The sequence below is a fragment of the Mesocricetus auratus genome, unplaced genomic scaffold (genome assembly GCF_017639785.1).
Source record: "Mesocricetus auratus isolate SY011 unplaced genomic scaffold, BCM_Maur_2.0 Super-Scaffold_100004, whole genome shotgun sequence".
In the NCBI taxonomy this organism is placed as follows: Eukaryota; Metazoa; Chordata; class Mammalia; order Rodentia; family Cricetidae; genus Mesocricetus; species Mesocricetus auratus.
Window position 1 is genome coordinate 103,506,956 of NW_024429189.1, and position 21,249 is coordinate 103,528,204.

At 48.0% G+C, this 21,249-nt stretch overlaps 1 protein-coding gene across 1 annotated transcript in view; it reads right to left on the reverse strand.

The window, feature by feature from the left end:
- Jag1 (jagged canonical Notch ligand 1) overlaps nt 1–20,884 on the reverse strand; it is a 34,350-nt gene extending 13,466 nt beyond the window's left edge. Inside the window, exons 1-7 of the mRNA XM_005068689.4 lie at nt 20,302–20,884; nt 19,544–19,849; nt 11,162–11,213; nt 6,083–6,337; nt 4,515–4,575; nt 687–817; nt 216–335 (exon numbers count right to left, since the gene is read on the reverse strand). Of these exons, the coding sequence (XP_005068746.1) occupies nt 216–335; nt 687–817; nt 4,515–4,575; nt 6,083–6,337; nt 11,162–11,213; nt 19,544–19,849; nt 20,302–20,382 (1,006 nt within the window). The 5' untranslated portion in view covers nt 20,383–20,884. The remainder of the gene's footprint in view (nt 1–215; nt 336–686; nt 818–4,514; nt 4,576–6,082; nt 6,338–11,161; nt 11,214–19,543; nt 19,850–20,301) is intronic.
- Between the last annotated feature and the right edge of the window lie 365 nt (nt 20,885–21,249).

Sequence of the window (21,249 nt, forward strand, 5' to 3'; positions counted from 1 at the left end):
TCCAAATTTTATTCTTTAAGTTTTTTTGAGGATTTCCCACAATATATTTTTGATCATATTCACCTCCTCTACAAAGTCTCCTCCCAAATCCAACCCCCCTTCCCTACCCACCCAACTTTGTGTCTTAGAAAAATGAAATAAGAAACTATTTTATTTTCAAATGATGTGTACAGAAAATGAGGGCAAAGGGGTCCTACCCAGCTTGGGCCACTTACCAATTTCACAGTTGGGTCCTGAGTAGCCCTCGGGGCAGGAACATTGGTATTTGTCAGGACCGGTGTTGCTACAAGTTCCCCGGTTGAGACAAGGCTGATGAGTTCCACAGTAATTCAGATCTGCCAAAAGACCCCAAAATTATGAAAAAAAAAAACACCAAAAAAAAACTTCCCACCTGTCTCAGGTATAGGCCATTACAATTTAAAAAATATGGCTCACCACTCCCCCAATACTCAACCCACAACATTAAAGATAAATTCAAACAGTCCTAATATAAAAGCCCTTGCAAAAAGTTAAATAGGGCCAAGGGTGTAGCTACAGCAGATCACTAGCATCCACAAGGCCCTGGGTTTAGCTCCAGCAATGCCAAAAAAATAGAAGTGGTATTAATGCTCTTCTATCACTTAACTTCAGTGCCCCCAACCCCTGCCAAGTCCTCATGCTACTCCAAGGCTCCACAGTGGTCATACCTTTGTCACAGAGCTGTCCACCCCAGTTGGTCTCACAGAGGCATTGCCAAGGCTCATTGCACGTGCCGTGGACACACCCCGGGTGCGGGATGCACTTATCACAGTACAGGCCCTGCCAACCATATTGGCACCTGTAGACAGACAGCATAGCCCTCTCTTAGCATTCTGAGCAGCCAAGGATGCACCCAGTTATAGCACACAGCTGTTTCTGTTTTGTCATGAAGGACAGGATGGCAGACTTTTCAGGCTTGCAGGGAGTTCTGCATGAATACTTTCACAGTTGGGCCAAAGTTTGTCTGTCGGCTAGCTTCCCCTGAGGAAAAGAGAGCTGTCTGGGGGAGCAGCCAGCATGGGGTACCCTCTACAAATTCATTCTCTTCTCAAGCTCCCAGGACTGAACTAAAGGGTAGGGACTGGAATAAATCCCAGGTCCTAGTCAGGACAAACTATACAAGGGGAAGGAGCCTCTGGTGACAACAGCCGTATAACTCAGCCATGCCACCTCCCACAATACCTCAGTGCACAGAACTCAGTGAGGAGAGAGGGTGGCAGGGAAATACCTCACTGGTTTTGTAGAATCAAACCTCATTACAAAGACCTGGATCTCTACACCCATTTCTGTAGGAAAGAGACAGGAGCAACAGCTCTGGGAGACAATTCCATAGGCAATACATGACTCTGGCCTGACATGCTGATTTATAGTTATTTCTCACTTTAGAAAAAAAAAGGCAGGGGGAGAAGAGGGTCAGCTTGAAGAGAGTCAGCTTAGTCTACCTAGCTTTGGAGGAGTTGAGTTTCCCTCATAAGCACCTTGTTCAACAGACTCGTTTGAGGTCAGATGGAACAAACAAAACCAAAACACAAACATTTATAAACCTTCACCTGGAGTGGGCGAGGGCAAGGCCTCAAAACCACGTTCCCCTCAAGTTTCAAGCCCTTTGCAACTTGAACCTCCCTCTCAAAAATCAATCTGTAACAAAGGGGCTGGGGAAAAGGCAGGGACCAGCAAGCAGCTTGAGAAGGGCATGAAGATGGGGCAAATGAGATCCTGCACAATCAGCCTAGAGCAGAGCCTAGGGAAAGCGGGATCAGATCCAGCTCCTTATAAATCTCTCAGCTGTGACTCTGGGGAAAAAAAAACAACACCCCCTGGTGGTTCTCCCTCCCCAAGCAAAAGGAAGGGCTCTCTGTTCCAGAGAGCTGGAGGCAAAGAGCAAATCCTGGTCATGGGAAAATTATAGAAATCTAGCTATTAGCTAATCACCCAGGCTGAGAAGCCACTGAACCCTTGAGAATCCTGACTGCTTCCTAACTTCTCAAGACAGCCATCCAAGCCCAAACACCGACAGCCACTAGAACATGGGGCTTAAAGTTAATCAGACCCCGGATTCTTGTGTCTGTAAACGAGACCATCCTTTGAAATGACAGGTCACTATTTAAAAGACTGACCTAAGAATAGAGTATGTCATTTGGTGGGAATAATTTTCTTAAGAGGCAGATATCCAAGCTAATGGGAGGTAGGAGGATAAGAAGCCATTCTGTCAGATCAGTACTCTTAGCTTAGAAGACACAAGGGAACTAACTCATGAAGCCACAGCAATACTGGCCTCCCTCAGTGTCCCAAGTGAAGGATGGTTATGCTTCTTCGGTTTACCTAATAAAACCAAGCAGGACAGCAGAGGACCCAACCTAACCTCCTAATTAATGAAGGTTCAATGCCCAAGCATAAAAAAAGCAACCACAGGAGGCCATGGATGACTTCAAACGAAAACAAATAAAAATCCTGACCCTAACTGAGACATCTACCAAGTTATCCCAGTGTAATGATAGATGATTAGCATTCTCATGAGAAACCGAGAGACTTTCCTGAGATGATGTTTCATAATTAAGTTTGATATTATTGGCAGGCTGGCACTAAACCAGCCTGTACACCCAGGAAGGGGCAACCTGAGTCTGCCTGGGCACAACAAAACCAGTGGAGTTTTCTCCTGTGAGTGACTAAAAAAAAAAAAAAAAAAAAAAAAAAAAAGCCCATGTAATACATAATCCAAAAGACAACTTACAGGTAACTTGCCATGCAACTATTTCTGGAGCAGGACCCAACCTGAACTTCCTTAGCTGGAAGGTTCTGTTTTGATATTCTTTCAAGGCAGTGAGAAGGAACTGGGCTGGGAGACTATGCAAATGGCGTGTGGGAAAGTTGCACCTTAAGTAAATAAGGGCACTGGTGCGTGTCTGGGCAGGGAGTGGGAGGTGAGACTTCCAAAGAGAAAGGGCTCAATTCTGGAAACAAAGCCTGTTGTTCTGGCTGGGAGGGACCTCCTCTGCCCAGCAGTGTGTTTATTCTGATGACAGTAGCACACATCTCAGCCAGCCTTGCTGATACTCATCTGCGTAGTGAGCAGGCTGCAAGGCCCTAGTATAACTGCTGTTGTCATTTTCTCCCGAACAGCCTTCACAGCAGAGTCACCGGAGGTGGGTTTCAGGCTGGGCTCTGAAGGAGATGCTGCTAGATGTCACAGTCAGCTGTGACCAGGCGTGTCTCTAGTGGGCAAATCCTGTTCAGGCTTCCTGAAAATCAACTTTCAAGAAAGCAGGAAGAAACAATTCCAGGACAACCTGTTCTTACTTTACTTCCAGCTGCCTTGAATCTCTCTTCAGCCTTAAGTTAGCCCTCCCATGGCTCAGGAAGAGAACACAGGGCAGTTAAGGGTCATCAGAGTCAAGCCTACAAGTGATGGGTTAAAGCAGCAGCCTCAGTGTTTACTAAGGGAGAAATCGCATTGTCAAATGCACACTCCTAGGCCCAACTAAAGGCTGGGAAGTCAGTGGTAGCTGGGTGGAGCCAGGGACCTGTACTTCTAACAGTTCCCTGTTAATTCTACAGTTTAGGAGCAATACAAGCCACTGGAGTCCACCACAGACCCTCAAAAATCAAAGGCTACATTTCAGTGAGAGCACCGGGTACCTAATTGTATGAGTTTGTACCTTTAGACTGTTTAAAAATTGTCCTCGAATGAAGTCAGAGAAGACTTCCAGAGCAAAGGTGACAGGTTCACTTAGTGTCCCCTTGAATTTGCTAATTCTTAAAGGCTTGGGGGAGAATAAGGCACGGGGCCAGTCAAAATGGCACAGACACCAAAGGTATTTCCTGAAACAAGGCTTTTCCAAATTGGCATAATGTACATTTCAAAAAGCCCCCAAAACCGGCATCGGAAGGGGAAACAGGCAGGCTAGGTTTCCGTTTGGCTTCAGTATTGTCCCGGACCATAAAGAACAGACTTCAAAGGCCAGCAGCAAAGTCTACATTCATCAGCCTCAACTGAGCAGATTCCAGCTCAGCCATTAACCTCTCAGCACCAGCCCAGCTTCTGCCTGCAAAGGGGCCAGGAGATTGTACTAATCCCATTCTAAAGAATGCTGGACTTTCGCCTATTGATGGGAAAAGTGGGGGAGGTGACAGAGGAAAAGCCAGGGTGGAGGAGGAGACACGAAACAAAGCTGCATCTCAGTGCAGTCCATCAGCACTTAAGGAAGATTACAAACTCGTCTTATCAATTTACAGAACAGTTAATACATGAAGATGCCAGCTATGCCCGTTAAGTTTGTTTGGTTTGGTTTTTTTTTTTGCACAAAAGAAATGCATTCCATGAAACAGCTGGTATGATTTAATAAGCTCTGGATGTGCCTGTTTTCTTTTGTCCCCCCCCCGCAACTTATTCATCCTCCAAAGAAAAAGAGGCACATTCACAATGAAGTCAGTCTCTGTGTTGCATCAAAGAGAAAAAAAAAAAACAAAAAATTATTGAAGATCAGTTGGTCATTTACCTGCAGTCGCCTGGGAGCTTGCAAGAACCATGCTTGGGACTACAGCCCTGTCGGCATATAGCTGGGAAAAACAGAATTTCATTAGTACACAACACTACCTATGCCTTTCAGGCCACTGCGTGAGAATGGCCTAGTATATAAAACTGGCGATCCAAATAACAAAAACCAAGGCTTAAACTTCAAGGTCATGTAAGCACATCTTCAAAATGATATTTGGGGGCAAAATAGGGAAATCCCTCATGTCTATTCCTTGAGTTTTGCCTGGGCCCAGTTTCCCTCTAAGAGACAGATAAAGACATCCTGCCTTCCCCTACCAACACTGCCTCACCATAGTATCTTCAGGTGAGCCTGCCACTAAATGCCTGGTTTCAACCATCCCACGGGGCTAAAGAACAAATCTGGCTAATCCTGCGGCCAAGTAGCCTCAGAAAGCAATTCAATACTTGTTCAGGGGAAAGAAACCAAGCAGACGCTTAGAAAAAAAATTGACATTAGAGAACTTAAGTATTTGCTATTTAATTTTAAAATGCAATTTAAAATATACTGAGCAATTCTTTCTGTCATCAATTCCAGAAGAGCCATTCTTAAACAAACTAGTATCACACCAGCTACTGAAGAAAGGAATACTGCCCAAGAGATCATATATGCCCTCTCATGCCCCATCCCTCGCACTTCAAAGGTAAACAAAGGAGTTTATCTAATTATTGAGCAACTCATCAAGGTACATTACATGTCCATGAGGGGATAGCATATGAGCTGGGGTCCCCTGACTCTATTGCTAGGAATTAGAACTGTTAATTCCAGTAGTGTAAGGGACAAAAGACAGTAAGGGACTCCAAAAGCTTAGACTCCTTCGGATGGGTTCAATCGTAAGGAACATGAAAAAGGTAACCTCCTATCCCCTCCCCTCCAATGCCACCACCTCACTGATGCCCAATGAAACTTGCTGCAGTGACACATGAGCTCAGGGCAGGTATTCCCCACAGAACTGTATTCAAACATCATTGGCCTGGCCTGGCCTGTTCCTGTTTCGTATAAGACTCCTCAGAAACAGTCTGAGGAGGAGAGGTAGTAACAGGAGAAAGGAATGGGGAGGCAGCAGATGAGACCGAAGGAGGAGTTGAGCAAGGATATGGTCTCAGCTGGGGTCTGACTTCAGTGAGATCCCGGGGGAACCTCTGGAGTGTGAATCTTATTCCACAGTGTTAAAGCAAAGGGGCTGGCTTTTGCAACACCCCCCTCCCCAGTGTCAGTCACTCAGTAACTGTTCACTGCAGGGATGGAGCAGAGAGTGGTTCCTGCCTGGCCAAGGACAACTCCCTGGAGAAGGAGCAGCTGCGGGCTGTTAGCAGCCAACACTCACAGCAGCTGGGGGATGGGGACACCAGCTGGTAGAGGGGATCTGGACAGGGCACCACCAGGATCTTCTACACACAGCATCTTCATGTTTTGGTCCAAGATGACAGGAATATCCCGCCCTCCCACCAGACTACTAAGGGTGAGAACCTGGCACCAAAAGCGATAGGCCAACAGCATTTGCCAATCCACCCAGCTGCATGCACACATACCTTTGTTACACTCGGGTCCCATCCAGCCTTCCATGCAGGTTTTGTTGCCATTCTGGTCACAGGCATAGTGTCCGAAGAAGTCATCTCTAGGCCGACAGAACTTATTGCAGCCAAAGCCATAGTAGTGGTCATCACAGGTCACGCGGATCTGATACTCAAAGTGGGCAATCCCCGTATTTTGTTTCAGTGTCTGCCATTGCCGGCTGGGGTTTATCATGCCTGAGTGAGAGGCCTTTTCAATTATGCTATCAGGTTCTAGAGGGGGAAAAAAAGCTGAGTCTCATTAACATCACAATAGCATCTTCTGCTCTGACCATTTTGGCTACAGACACAGCACAAACATCGAACAGTTATGGAACAAAGCTGTACTCTCTCATCCCTGCATACCAATTCACCACTTAACCTCACTGCCAGGCGCTTCATATGTTTTCTTGCTTGGAAATACCTTTAAATCCATGCACCTCATCCCTGCTCTCTAGGCGCTCAAGTCATTAGTCTCGTGCTATTCAAGGCTGCAACAAGCAGGTTGAACACATCTGCCCATGAATGTGGGGCCAGCAGCAAAAAATATCGTAAGAAGGCTAGTGCAGATTCCAAATACGCACACAAGCAACACAACTCCATCCCTGGAAGATTCCCCAACTCCCTGCCAGCAAAGCCTTGTGGGTCTGTCCCCCAGCAGCATAAAGAGGATCTGATCTCTGCCCAACAGATAAAATAGTGTTTTAACTGGCCTTCAGTGACAGTGACCATTTGTATTTGTCCCTGTGTTCTGTGTCCTCTGCCGACTTTCCTAACATATTGTGGGTCACACTCTTGCAAAAACTCCTAAATATTAAAGAAGGCTGCCCCTTGGGAAATTTTATTTGTAAGGAAATTTTACCACTCCAGATAAGGTTAGTGATCTTTATTTCCATTTTACTTTCAAGATTCCCTTGGAAAAGCTCTATTTTCTTCACTGAGAAGCCAAGGGGTGGATTGCAACACATGAAAAACAAAAACATTAATAAACAGTAATTCAGCCTGCAGACAGGTAGGTGGAGGCATCATTGTGTTTGTGTCTGTTTTAAGTCAGGCTCCTTTAAAAAAAAATGCCTGCTAGGCAAAGTAAATGTCTAGAGTCCAAGCAGTTCTCAGAAGCAATAGGACCTGGCCTCTACACTGAGGTCACCTGCAATCCAGCCTAAGAGAAGAGACAGGTAATAAAATAGCTCCAAACCCAGGAGCAAGGAGTGTGGAAGGATGAGAGCAGGCAACAAGGCTCTAAGTCAGCACTCAGCCTGGTGCTGTGTTTGTTTTCCTAAACCTGCCAGTCATCACCTTGTCAAATTCAAGGCCACCTTGGAGAGGCAACTTAGGACCTACTTGCAATGTCTTTGTGATTCTTGCACACCCACACCACTGTTTTTCTAGGCCTTGGGCTTGTACTCCTTGACAAAGCTAGACAAGCCCTACAGGTGACCAGGGGAAGAACTCTTGGGTGGCTCCATCCAACATAGTCCCAGCCAGTCTGGACTGTGGTATGCGCAGGAAAAGCCTTGAACAAGTTCATGGACCTTCAGGCTTACATCCAGCAGCAACACACAGAAGAACCACGCGCAGGTAACACTGTACTTGAGTCTTTGCAAATATACACAGACCAAAGAATGGCAACAAAATGTGCCTCTCCATTAACTGCCTGTTTGTTTTGCAGGTTCGGTTAAGAAATGTAGGGGGCTATTACCTCGTAGTTATAAGAGCTTAATGAAAGAATTGTTAAACACAGCAACCATGTCACAACGGTGCCTTAGCTTCTCCCAGGCTGCTATCAACCATCATTGAGACCAGAGGTCAGGAGCATCCTGAGCTGCCAAATGATCCAGAACTCTATAGTTAGCGTACTTTCTACCTATTTTCAGGAAATGCTGATAACTTCAGAACCCACAGGGGAGCTAACTAGAAGTAATGGAAACAACTTCACACACTCTGAGGCAAGAGGCTCCAGTGTATGCGGCATGCTCTGCACTGCCTGGATTATGGAGCCTGAGTTTATTTTGTGATGATTCTACATTGCCACCTGACTCTGCTCGTCCACTATCTCAGGCTACTAAGTACCAGGAGCAGCTGAGCTGGGGTAGTTCCAGCCTAAGGACGGGAAAAGAATGTTAGCACACAGCCCAGTAAATTTCCATGGCATAAAGATGCATCATGAAGCATACACACATCCTTGTACACCAAGAAGAGAGGAGGAGGAGGGAACACAAAGAACACAACTCAAGGACCAACCAGAAAACCTAGATAGTGGCCTTAGTTGAGAAGTCTCAGCTGTGTGGAAGCCTTGGTCTCAAGGATTCCTGGTTATGCTTACATATCCATCAATCAACTAAATTACCATATACTAAAATCCTTTGCTCAGGTGGAAAAAGAGAAACTTGGATCTTTATATGCTACAGTCCCAATCCATATTAGAAAGGACTGGAAGACTGAGGGTGGGAGCCAGCCTTGGAACTTGAGAAGCACACCTGAGCATAATCTGGCCTAGACTCTGCTCATTAGGGTGAATGGCAGAGCTGATGTGAAAAGGAATTTTGTCCCCAGACTCAGGGATCTGCCTGTAAGTTACATACAAAGCCAGGACGTTTGCATCTTGATGAGCTACCAAAGATCAGCCTACACCATTGGCTTCCTTGACATCCCCAAATGCTTTGGAAGGGCAGAGGGTAAAGAAAACAAGGAGCCAAATATCCCAGGAAGAACAAACAGTACACATCAAGGTCCTGAGACAAGAAAGAAATGATACACTCAAGGATAAAACAGTTAAAGAATGCCTAGGATACAGAAACAATAGACATGGTATGTTAAGACAAGCCACGAGCAAAAGAAAAGGCACACCAAAATCTGACCCAAGGGCTATGGGAAGCCATTAAGCAGTTGGCTTTAACTATTAGGATGACCATCATATGTTATGCTAAATAAAAATAAAGGAACAAGGATGGAGACGATATTGGAAGTTGATCAGAGCCAACAAGGACAGACCATGTGGCTGGCAGTCATGCTGACTCGGATGTAAGCAGGCAGTGAGATGGACCAGAGCAGCAGCAGTAGACATGACAGGAGGCTGCTGGATTCATATAGAGAACAAGAGGACAAGACCATCCAGAAGATGGAGGCTGTTGATATGGATGACAGAAGAGTACCTTGCCTAAGGAGGAGCATATGGAAGGCCAGCATCTGAGTTGTCTCATTGTGAAGGTCACTTACACTTTGAGGGTGGTGGTAGGGCTCTTTGCCAGTCAGGCTTGCTTATGATTGATGCCAGCCAAGGTTATGGATATCTGTCTGTTCTCCCAAGCCCCCAAACACTGAGCTCTGGGTAGATATTCTATCACTCTACCTTATGTACAATACAGTGCCTAGGGGAGTAGAATTGGAACTTCTGTATACACACTGGTGCCGGAATGGAATTCTACTGGCAGTTCAAATAATCCAATGGACGGATGGATTGATATTCATCCTTGACCTGGTCAGGATGTCTGATAGGGACCTGGGAGAGGATTCCTACCCCAGCATCTGTGGAACATTGGCTATACAACCTGTCATCTCACACTCCAGAGCTGTGCCTCCAGGGACCCACAGCCCATCCACGGTTCCCCATGGTTATCCACATTTCTAGGCAATGGAAATCCCTATACTTCGGGATTCCTGAATCTCATCTCTCCCTAGGATAACTAGTCCCTGTATAGGAAGCAAGGAAAACTGAGATGAGAACGAATCGCTTTCAGATCTCACTTTCTAAGAAGAGTGGGTGACATAGTCATAGTTGCCATTGCAGTTGAGAAACTTACATTTTGAGTTTGGTGGTTTCTCTACTTTCCTGTTCATTCTCTGTGTCTTTCATATTTTCAAGGTATCACAAAATCAGTGTAGGGATTTGGCCATAATAGAAAAGCACAGTGATGTTGACAAGGGAGAAAGATCTGATTAGCAGTGCAAAATATAAGAAACAGTTAAGCCAGAGAAGCAGAAGGCACATGACATTCTGGAAATAGAGAGCAAGGATGTTTAAATAGCTGGATGCCAAACCAAGAGGACATCCCAAATGACAGGCAGCCTGCCTCCCATGAGGGCTGGGCAAGGAGTCTGTGACCCTAAGAGGAGCATGGATCCAGTCATGCTGCCCACTGAATTTAAATGCAGTCATCACTATGCCTGTACTGGATACTGACTACCTTTGGCCATAATAGGAAAGCACAGTGATGTTGACAAGGGAGAAAGATCTGATTAGCAGTGCAAAATATAAGAAACAGTTAAGCCAGAGAAGCAGAAGGCACATGACATTCTGGAAATAGAGAGCAAAGGTGAAAATCTGGATTCTTCCTGAACAAAACAAAAAGTTTCAGAGAGAATCAGGTTTTCCGGTGACAACCTGGCTCTGGTGAAAAAAAAAAAAAACTGTCTATTTTGATGTGAGGGAAAACGTGTCAATTTACAGTTGACCACTGTCACCAGAGCACACCTTCACTGCCTCACCAACCCCCATGTGCCCCTCTACAGGCCTGAAAAGCAACCTGCCTAGAAAACAGAGCCATCTTTCAGAAGGCACAGAGCAGGTCATGACTTCGAGGCTCTGAAATTCTGCTTCAATGGGAGGTTTGTGGTGAGCAGTGTGGGAAACTCAGACTGGCTTGAGGCTCACCTGCCCACCCAGTGAAATTTAAGGTTGGTCTTTTAGAGCCCAGCACCTCCCTCTGCGGCTTTATCTTTCTGATGAGAGATTAAATGCTCACTTCAAATTTAAATGGACTTTTAAGGAGTCATTACTTTGATCCTTTAGCAGTCTACAAGGTTTTAAAGTTGTAAAACCATTAAGATCTCCATCCAGAGATAATCTAGGTCCCTTTTTTTGCAAGGACTGAGTGAACCCAGGGAGTCTATTCTGGCTACTTAATATTTCAGATGGAAGTTCTAGGAAGTTAAGGAACAGACTCCACAGACAGGTTCAGCCTGGGGTGGGGGAGGGGCCCTGGGGACTTTGGCAGATCTGCCAAGCACTGCACTTCCACAAGCATTTAAAGAGGAATTCCCTGAGGAGATACTTACGAACAGTGTCATTACTGGAATCCCACGCCTCCACCAGCAAAGTGTAAGACCTCTGCAAAACAGACAAGCAAAGTTCAGTTACTCAGATATAGGGGGGGTCAATGCTGCAATCTCTGGGTCCCCCTGTGTTCTGCCTGCCTCCCCAAAACAGAACACCCAAAAGGCATCTGGATATTTGAAGCCAGACCAACCTCTGCTTTTCTGTTTAGCACTCACCCCAGGTTGACAACTCCTTTCACTCAGCAGGGGCGCACTGGGGCTCAGACCAAGCAAGCAGCCCAGAGTCCTGATGAGAAAATAGTATACCTCCCTATATGGGAACATGCAACATATAGGTTTCCCAAAACGTTCCAGTCCCTGGTTCTGGTGCATGAGGGAAGAAAAAAAAAAAACCCACACAAAGAATTTACCCCAAGCCAACCTACTCAGGTATTTGTACTGAGAGAGAACTGCTAGGGTTACGCTTTGGGTCCTGGTGGTGGCAGTCCCTAGGGAGGCCCCTTTTTCCTTTTCAGAACCCCTTTGAAAGCCCTGTCTGTGTGAGACCATCCCAGCTCCCACAAGTATCAGGTGACTCTAGGAAGAAGGAGGGGTAGACTCAAAGAATTAAGACAAAGGCAGCAACCTAGCTTGGGTGGTGGGGTGGGTTGTGGCAGTCTGTGGGAGAAAGTACAAAGGAGAAGCCACTGCACACCCATGGGGTATATTTATTGATGAACGTATCTGTCAATAAGATCTAACATTCCTGGAATAATCAGGTAGGTAACTAAACAAATTCCCTGGATACTAGCAAGATGCCAGCTATTCTACTGAAGCACTTGTTATCTTCTAAGCTTGTCTCTGAATTCTTCCCTCTTCCCCAAAACCCAAGTCATTAGCAAATTTCCACTTTTACTCAAATCTTCACTCACAAAAAATAAGCACTCAGGTGAAGCTTGCTAAGGCTATATGAAGACTGCAGAAACATGGTGGAGAAAAGGAACAGAACAGGTTTGTGCAGCCTTGCGCTGCCACTGCCATGAACCCATGCAATGCTTAACGTTGCTCAGATAACCACAGTGCCACCAGAAACACTGCTGCCCGGGGAAGAGATGGCACCGATAGGGTAAAGGCATGGGAGAAAGGCAGGAGGTTTCATTCATAAATCAAGGGCAGCTTATTACTCTCTCAGTGACACAGCAGGTCTGTTCTGACTACAAAAATATCTTGTGATAGACCCTGCCTTGGAATTCAGCCGAAATATGCTTCATACTTACAGCAGGATTCCATTTCGTTCACTGATAACTGTGGGAAAATGCTCACAAAGCAAGCAAAACCAGGCAAGCTGGGACACATACCCAGCCCTCTCCTGTTAGTGGTTGCGGGTCCAAATACATTGTTATTGTCATTAATATTTTATTAGTGAAAGTTACACCTTATTTACAGCCTCTTTAAGTTTCCTAGGACTTCCTACAAATTATAGGACTCTTCCCGAAGAGCGCAAGAAATTATATTTCTCTACTGATTCATGGTGAGAGCCAAGTCGAAATGAGGCCAGATGTGTGGCTGATTCTGTATAATTAAGCCCTTCATTTGTTGGTCACGTTGAGGCCCACATCCTTCACTTCAACAATATTGCTGTAATTAATCCTCTGATTAAATGCATTGATACCAAGAGTTTTGACAGACTTGCACAAGCACTAAACACACATAATACCCACAAACACCACTGCAAACGAAGGTGCCTTGGAACCAGCTGGCACAGCAGTATTCACTCAGCTTCAGATTCAAGGCAGAAGGCATCCTTAGACCTTGCACAAATACTTGTAAGATCAAGACATCTTCCAGGTTCATCTTGGGTTCAAAGGTTGCTGACCAACACTACCTACGCTGGAGGGAAACGAACGGTACCACACTCCTATGGGACTGACAGTATGATCCCTTAAATGCAATGTCTTCCTTTTGGGAGGTTGGAGTGGGCTAGAATTAAGGGTAGGGGCTTACAGTGGCAATAGTCATGCCTGGACTTTGCTCTCTCTTGAGAGCCTGGATTAGAGTTCCAGGTCTCCTGGGGCATGGGTGCCCTGCCTTCAGAGAAAGGATTCCCTCCAAGGCTTTTATTAAGAGGCATTCTTCCCTCCCACTCCATCCCCACACTATAGATCAACAATCAAGATAATTTGGCAATGATTATTAGTTGCTAGGGAGCTTTAATTTTTCCCAGGCCCACGCCTGACCTCTGTACATCCCCAGCTTATATGTCCGAACGCTGAGATTCTAGACCATGTGTATCTCATGTCACTCAAGCAGATACCCAGGCACAAATCAGCCGCATGTGACTGGTTGCTACAAATCATCCCCAGCAGAGGCCAAGTCCCCAGTCCTAGGAGGGTTTGGAAGGGGCTTAGAAAGGCAAGTTTTGCTCCATCTTAACTTCACACCCAAAAGCAAACAAAAAGCAAATCCCGAGTTTTGCTGGGGTTCAATCAATAACAGGCATTGAGGAGTCACCTGGGTTTCTCCTTGTGTCCTCAGTGTCCCCAGAGTAGTAGTCTGGGGGCAAAACAAAAGGCAGGATAGTTACCAGATCTTCCATCTGGATTTGCAAGTGAGTCACTTCTGGCCCTTTCCAGCCCCAGGCTCAAGGACATCTGGCAGTGTGGTAGCTGACTTCCATTCTTGTGAAGCACCAAAAAGGACTGGTCAGCTTTCAAAATGGCCTTTTGGGAAATTTCCAGGCAGAAGAATCTTGGCATCAAAGTCCCCAAGGCATCCACAGTCACCAGGTTGCCTTACCAAGGCTCTGTCACCAGGCACCTCCTCCTCCTATCCTCCACACTTGAGCTGCTGGTCTAGGGTTCATTCTTTGTCCTGCCCCACTCCATGGTGGTTACCTTGGCACTGGGCAAAGCAGTAAGCACTTAATTGCCACATTAAGCAGGGGGGATGTGAGAAACAAAGGTGATTGTGTTGGCAGCTGGGAGCTTCCTTTTCCTGGCAACAGTGGCAGCCAAACCAAGCCCTAAGAAGTGGCTGCCTCCCCTCCTGCCAAGCTGACGGACACAAACAAACCACCATCCAAACAGCACGCGTGTGGAGTCCAAAACCCCAGACCACTGCGACAGACAGGCCCGCCAGAGGCATGCACATCCTGGGAATGCCCCTAGTGCCAACACAGCCATTATACGTAGCCTGTTGGCCCCGGGTCTGTCAGGGGCCCTGCATGCGCTCTGCTGACTCAACTGTTGCTTCCTGTCACTTGTCCTGTATTAGCAGTATTTCTGGAGAGGCCCCATTCTTCACCATTCTTCTCTGTAATCCTCACTTCAGTCAGTCCAGCCAACCCTATTGTCCTGCCTGTGTCTGGGTGGCCAGAGTATAAAATATTCCAGTCACAAAACATGTGAAACAAAAAAGGTTTCAGAGAGTCCGTGTGTGGGCACACACAATCCCTGTCCTTTAGGGTTTTGGCAAGGTGAGGGACGAAGAAAAGACCACTCCTAGTGCATGCAAGCTGAGGCTCTAGTCATAGAAAGCAACCATTTCTGTGGGGTTTGACATGTCAATAGAGAGTGATCTGGTTACAAAGGGTGATTTTCTCATCAAAGCCCACCTCAAAGGCTCGCCAAGGGGCCCCAGAGCTCATATCCAGATTTGAGACTTTCAATGAGAGGCCCCTAACCCCTTTCCCATCATTACCCTTACCTGTTTGAAAGGCATCCCACTGATAATTAAATGCACCAGTTACAAAAGGGTGGTGAGGTTAATAGATAGAATACCAAGAAGCCAGCCAAGCACAGCCATCCAGTTCACACAGAGCAAGCCCGAACAAGAAGCCTTTCTACTTATTTACCAAAAGTGCATCAAAACTGGGCTGAGCTGGTAGAGGACTCAGTTTGATTATTTACATGCCCCCTTTAACCACTAGGAGCCACCCTGGGAATGTCTTCCTCACACATGTGCTGCTCCAGTAAGAGATGTTACTGACACCATGAATAAGGGCCAAGGGGGCTGCTGTGGGCCAGCCAGCAACAGTTTCTGAACCCAAGACCCATGTCCCTCCTTACTATGTTAGAATCTTCACTTTCATGCCTCCCAAATACGTCCTCCAGACCTTGGAAGAAAAGGTTAAGTCGATTTTGTTTTATTTTTAAAGTATATATTTAAGAACTGGAGTCAAATGTTACTTCTGAACAGCTAGAATCCCAAAACCTTGGGTTGGGGGATCTCTCTAGAACTTTAGCAAGGAGAATTCTCAGGACTAGTTGCCATTATGGATTATCAAGCTAGCTGCACGAACACCCACGGTTTACACATCCTCACATCGTTAAGTATTCTAGAAGCCTGACACTGGGACCAAGTTTGGCCCTTCTTCAACAGAAACAGCGGCTACTTTGAATTTGGCTGGCCAAGCTTTCTGCTTGCGTTCCTGTTTTCACATGTGAAATGTGAAGACTCCTTATGGCCTTGGCCTTTTCTCACAAAGTCTTCTCTTCCATGGCAAATTTCCCACTTGTCCTCTGTACAAAATGTCCCGAAGGTCCCAGTACTTGTATTGATGTTAGGCAGCATTCAGACTGTTGGCTTTCTGGGAAGTTTTGTATCTAAATACATTGCTGCAGCCTCCTCTTCTGACCCACTCAGCTTCCAACAGCATTGAACCTAAAGCTTCACCATTTTCTACAAATGTTCTGAGTCCCTCTAGAATTATGGGTGTGGAGATGGTGGGCTGCAAATTCCTGAGCAAGTTGCTAAGAAACAAGAAAATGGGGGAAACACAGACAGGGTTTTACCTGCAAGAGAAGGAAAACTATTAGAAACCAGGAGTCCGTGCGGGTCACAGCTGTTCTACTGTGCTTGCAAAGCCACCCTATCTCAATGTCACCCCAATTCCAGTACTGTAATACAAACATGCTTGGGGCAGATTTCTTAAAGCAAAAGAGTGTTCTCTCCACACATAGGGCATCCCTTGTGCTGAGTATATACATAAGGGTGCTGTTTACACACACATGTTGAGCCCACAGGTAAGGTACTGAGAAAGCCAACTTCAAGAGACCCTTATTCCTCTGTCATCCTGTGTCCACGCACATCTACAGGAAAGATGGCAGAGCGCATAATCATAGCCAAGGACTTGTCATTTACATGCTGTGATTAGCCGCTGGATGGTAACTTGACTCTAACTGTGGTTATTTAGTTTCTCAGGCTTTAAGTGTGAGAAGGGCTCAAGCAGGCATCCTTCTGCTATGTTACAATTCACATTTCATTGGCTTTTCCTAAAATAAAGTTGAGCTCAGCAAGATTCTGAATGGGGGCAACGGTATTTAAAGATAAAGCCAGATACTACAGTTGTTTGACCCAAGTCATTACAATTTAGGGCCACCAATGTAGTTATATGGCTGAGGTTTAAAAAAAAGTAATTGCACTAATGCATTTTTAATGAGCAGGCACTACAGGGATATTTGAACTAATTTGGGGAGGTACGAATTAACCATTTCAGTGATTTATTAATGGTTATTCCCAAATCATTTCTTGTTAAGCCCAATTACCTGTCATAATGATGTTCTTCTTATCACCTAGTACCCCAAATTGAGAATAATAAATCTAGCTGGTTGCTGCAAGTTGAACTCCCTTGCAGCATGGATGACAACACAATCAGAAGTCACTGACACAAAGCTAAAAGACTGGGACTAGAGCAGTTGATGCCAAGTAAGATGTAGCCCAAGGGGGATATAGCCAGATGTGATGCTGATATAGCAGGGAGGCCCACTTCAGAGCATCTCATATGCTGAGATGCAGATTGTGTTTCAGATCTGACCAAATCATTTCCTCTTCTTCCTCTCTAGACAACGAAAGGGGGGCCATAATACCAAACAAAAGGCAGGAATTACATGACCTTCATTGGACTAGTCTTGCTAACCACAGTGTTTCCCTTCCCTTGTAAGCCAATTTAGGAGGACTTAGCCCAAATGACAAATGTGCCTGCTTAGGGGTTGGCAGCTTATGTGACTAAGAGGCCAAGGTAGCCTGGAGTTCCTATTTGCTTTTAAAAACTATCTTTCTCTTGAATTCTATTACCTATGCATCACATTCGACTGTTTACCGATCCAAGAAAAAAAGTTCTTTTGATGTTTTTGTTTGTTTTATTTTGGGGAGGAAGCCTGGAGTCAAACCCAGGGCCTTTGAGAATACTAGTCATACACTCTGTCAGAGAGCTACACCCCCAACCCTGGAGATCAGGTTTTGAAGACAAGCTTCTAATGTTAATTAGCAAAAGTGAGCGAAGCTGTGCTATCCACTAGCAGGAGTGAAGCTGAAGGCTTTCACTGAAGCTAACACTCACCCTGGAGTCATTCTTGGAAGTTACAGACAGCAGCGTTTCTCTAACCGCACTGGGGAAAACAAGCTAAAACAATACACCCGAACTTCAGTTTCTCTTGGGAAGTAAAGCTTGTGTTTCACAGGAGGCCTTTTTTGGGGCAGCAGGGTGGAGACTTGTTTATGAGTGATGCATGTACTTGGCCCAGCTTCAAAAGAACTACATTCTCAGTGCTGACCCAGTGGGTCTCCCTCTTTCTAGAAAAGCCGAGTCTATTTCATGGTTGGTGACCCATGAGGCCTGAAGGCACCCAAGAGTACTAGCAGTCAGTGGTAGTAGCAACCTGCTATCCACACATACAGTTTCACCTCCTTGTCTGTGAGGCACTCTCTGCCAGGTGTCAAATGCAGACAGTCACACTTCTAGGTCACTTTTCCCCAGCTAGCCCGTGGAGGAGCAGGCCTGTCTGTTTTCATCCAAGCCATCCTCCCTCTGACCCCTCTCTCCAAAATAAACCTCAGCCAGGCCTGCCGTTTTTTCCACATCACTAATAAGATTCCTTTTATGGTCTTGTGAAAAGCGCGGGGGTCGGGCTGATCCTAGGGAGGGTGGAACCACCTGCAGGCCCCTTCCTCCTAAACGCCAAACACAGTTCAAGGGCAGCCAGCACTCACCCTAAGCTTGGACCCAGCCAGATTTAGAGGTGGCCAACCTCTTTAGCTTAAAGTTCTCCCTAATAGGGGATTAACAAACAAGACAAACATTCTTTGTAAAAGTGAAATCCCACAACAGACACAGCCCGCAGATCTGAAAACTTCACCTACAGCAGCCGTCCCCTGACAAACTAAGACCCTTTTAATAGCATGTTTTTGATAACTGTCTTATCGCACCCACAGCAAAGGCCAACTCCTGTAAACGCAGACTTCAAGAGCCAGCTCAGCTTCGCACACTGACTGAGCCAGACAGGCTCCTCTCCAGCCCCTCTTCGGAGTTTCAAATCACAGCCCAAACCCGCGGGTAGGAGGCAGCAGAGCGCACCCCATCAGAGCACGTGGCGGAAAGCAATCCTCCGGGGCACAGAGCTCCCCCCTCTTACCACCCACCCTCGGAGCTCAAGCTTGGCCAAGCACCAGTCCTGGCAGCGAGTCACGCCTCCAGGACAACGGGCACACCCCCACCATTTCCCTTTCCTCCCCTTTCTGCAATCGCACCCATCTTCCTTCCACCCATTTTGGGATGTTGCAAGGGCTTTGCTGCAGTCTGCCAGCTGTACGCCGGCCTCAAGCTGCTCCGAGAGCCGTGAAGGGAGATGAGAGTGCACGCACTTGCACCCGAAAACACTACTTCCAGCGGGCCTCCCCTTCGAAGCCTTGCCACAGCCCCGGAAGGGCTAGCGGAGGCCGTGTGCCCTCCGGACGAGTGTGTGCGCCCGCCCTTCCCGGGGAAGTTTGCAAACACAGCTGTTCCAGAGCTGGGGAAACCGCTGGGAGCGAGGCAGCCAGGGCTACACCGAGCAGGGGCGGGAGGAAGGGGCCAGCAGGGGGCGGGGGTTCCCAGACTAAAGCCTGGACGCTAGCCGGAGACACCCCTGCAGCCGCCACCCCTGGCTGTGAGCGCGCCCTCCAACGCACCAAAATCTCCCCTGAAGTCGCGGGAAACCGGCTCCCCCACACCCTGCAGGAAGGACACACCCGCCCTCGGGGCGGCTCACGGGAAAGGGGAGGGTGCCAACTTGGACAGCTTTCGGAGGGCAGACTGTTCGAAGTCGCCTTCCAGGGCGCTCTGAGTTTTAGTTAAGCAAAGAGATCATACCAAGTACAAAACTAGCGTCCTTGGGCACTCCCCTCCCCCCAATCCTCTTCAGTGGCCCCAAGTCAGTAAGCTACGCAAACACCATCCAGGATGGAAGACCCGCCTGGCCCATCTCGTTCAAGGTCTAGCTAGCTATAGCATGGACTCTCAGACTCGCCACCTCAAAAGCCTCTCTCCACTTAGCGCCAAGTTTCAAGCCAGGGGCTATTAAATCTCCTCAAGGGAATGTAGGGCTCGGCCCCGCGTTCGATTCCATCTGGGAGTCGTTCACTCACCGGCCAGGCGAAACTGAAAGGCAGAACGATGCGATTACGGTCGTTGCCGCGGCTGGCCTTGAGGTTGAAGGTGTTGCCTCCAATGACAGGCGTAGACCCTGAGCCGAAGCTGCAGGGTCCCCCGGCCGTGACGCGGGACTGATACTCCTTGAGGCACACTTTGAAGTACGTATCACACTCGTCGCGGATGCACTTGCGGTCGCCAGGGTTCCGGGCGCCGCCGCAGCAGTTGCCATTCTGCAATTCTCCGTTCACGTTCTGCATGGACAGGATCTCCAGCTCAAACTGACCCGAGGCCCCGCACACCTGCCGGCCAGAAAAGAAGGTCAACGTATGAGAAAGTTTTGTTTTTGTTTTGTTTTTTCCCGCGAGGTAGAGAGTCCCTGCGACCCCCCACCCTCCAAGCCGCGAAGAATCCTAGGCGGCAAGTGAAAACAATTTTGCAAAACTAGGTTCAGAGCTTGCCCTGATTTAGGGGCATAAAAACCAAGTGCGAGAAAAATAGGAGAACTGCCCCGAGGGGCGGAAAGACTACTCTACCCAGCCTGGAAGAGTTTATCTTTCGAGGCCGGAGACTTCCCTCTGGGGAGCCGGCGTTCCCAGACCCGCTGTAACCTCCTGGATGAAGAGTCAGGGTCAGGGAGCCTGGTGCCCAAGGACTCGGGAGCTTGCTCTGGGAGCCACAGCCGCCCGCGTCCAGGACGCCACGAGGGAAGGGAGCAGAGTGCGGGGAGTAAGAGCGGGAGAGAGACTCCTACCTTGGCTCGCAGGGCACAGAGCAGGGCGAGCAGAAGGCTCAGGGGGCGCCCGAGCCGGCCGCGCGTCCGTGGGGACCGCATCGCTGCGCCGCGCGCCGCGGGCACTCCGGACGCCGCCGCCGCCGCCGCCGCTAGCGCTGCTGTTCCCGCCGAGGCTGCCGTCGCCGCTGCCTCCGTGGCCGCCGCGTCCCGGCTCTAATATACTCCGTGGATTGGAGCATGCACGACTGGAAAACAACACCACTTTTCAAAAGCCCTTTCAAGAGCAGCGCGTTCCAGAAGGCAAAGAGGCCGGCCTCCTTTTATTATTCTGATCGCTTCTTTGAGGCGCTCCCCCTCCTTTTCCACCTCTCCGCTTTCTTTCCTTCTCTCGCGCTCCCCTTCTTTTATTATTATGATTATGCGCAGCCTTTTATTCCCTTTCAGATCAGCTGCATGGAACGCGAGGGAGGGAGGAGGAAAAAAAAAAAAAACCTGAGCCTAGCTAGCCGGCCGGCTGCAGGTAACACAATGACGCGTGCCCGCCTGGCTCTCGGAGAGGGACCCGGAGCGCCCGTCTGGGAGACGCGACTCAGGCTGGCCACCTCTACCCAACACGAGGAACAAGGCGCATGCGCGAGTGTTAATATTCATAAGGGGCGTGCCCGGCATCAAACACGCCCCTTTCCTCCGGGTTGAAGGGGAGGGGAGGAACTTAGAAGGGGTTGGGGGGCTGCGAGATGTGGCGGGTGGCGGGGCCGTCCGGGGGCCCCCCACGCAGACCAGTGCTCTGGGGACCTCGGGCCAAGAGAAAGGAAGGGCCCGGGGGGAACGTGGAGGAGCCCGTAGCTCTGGGACGCCCGGAGTGCCTCCGCCCGACCGCCCCCTCGGTGCGCGGCCTGAGCGCCCGGGCAAGCCTCAGGTGTAGGCGCCGCGGTGCGGCCGGAGCCGTTGGGGCGGGCGGCTTCC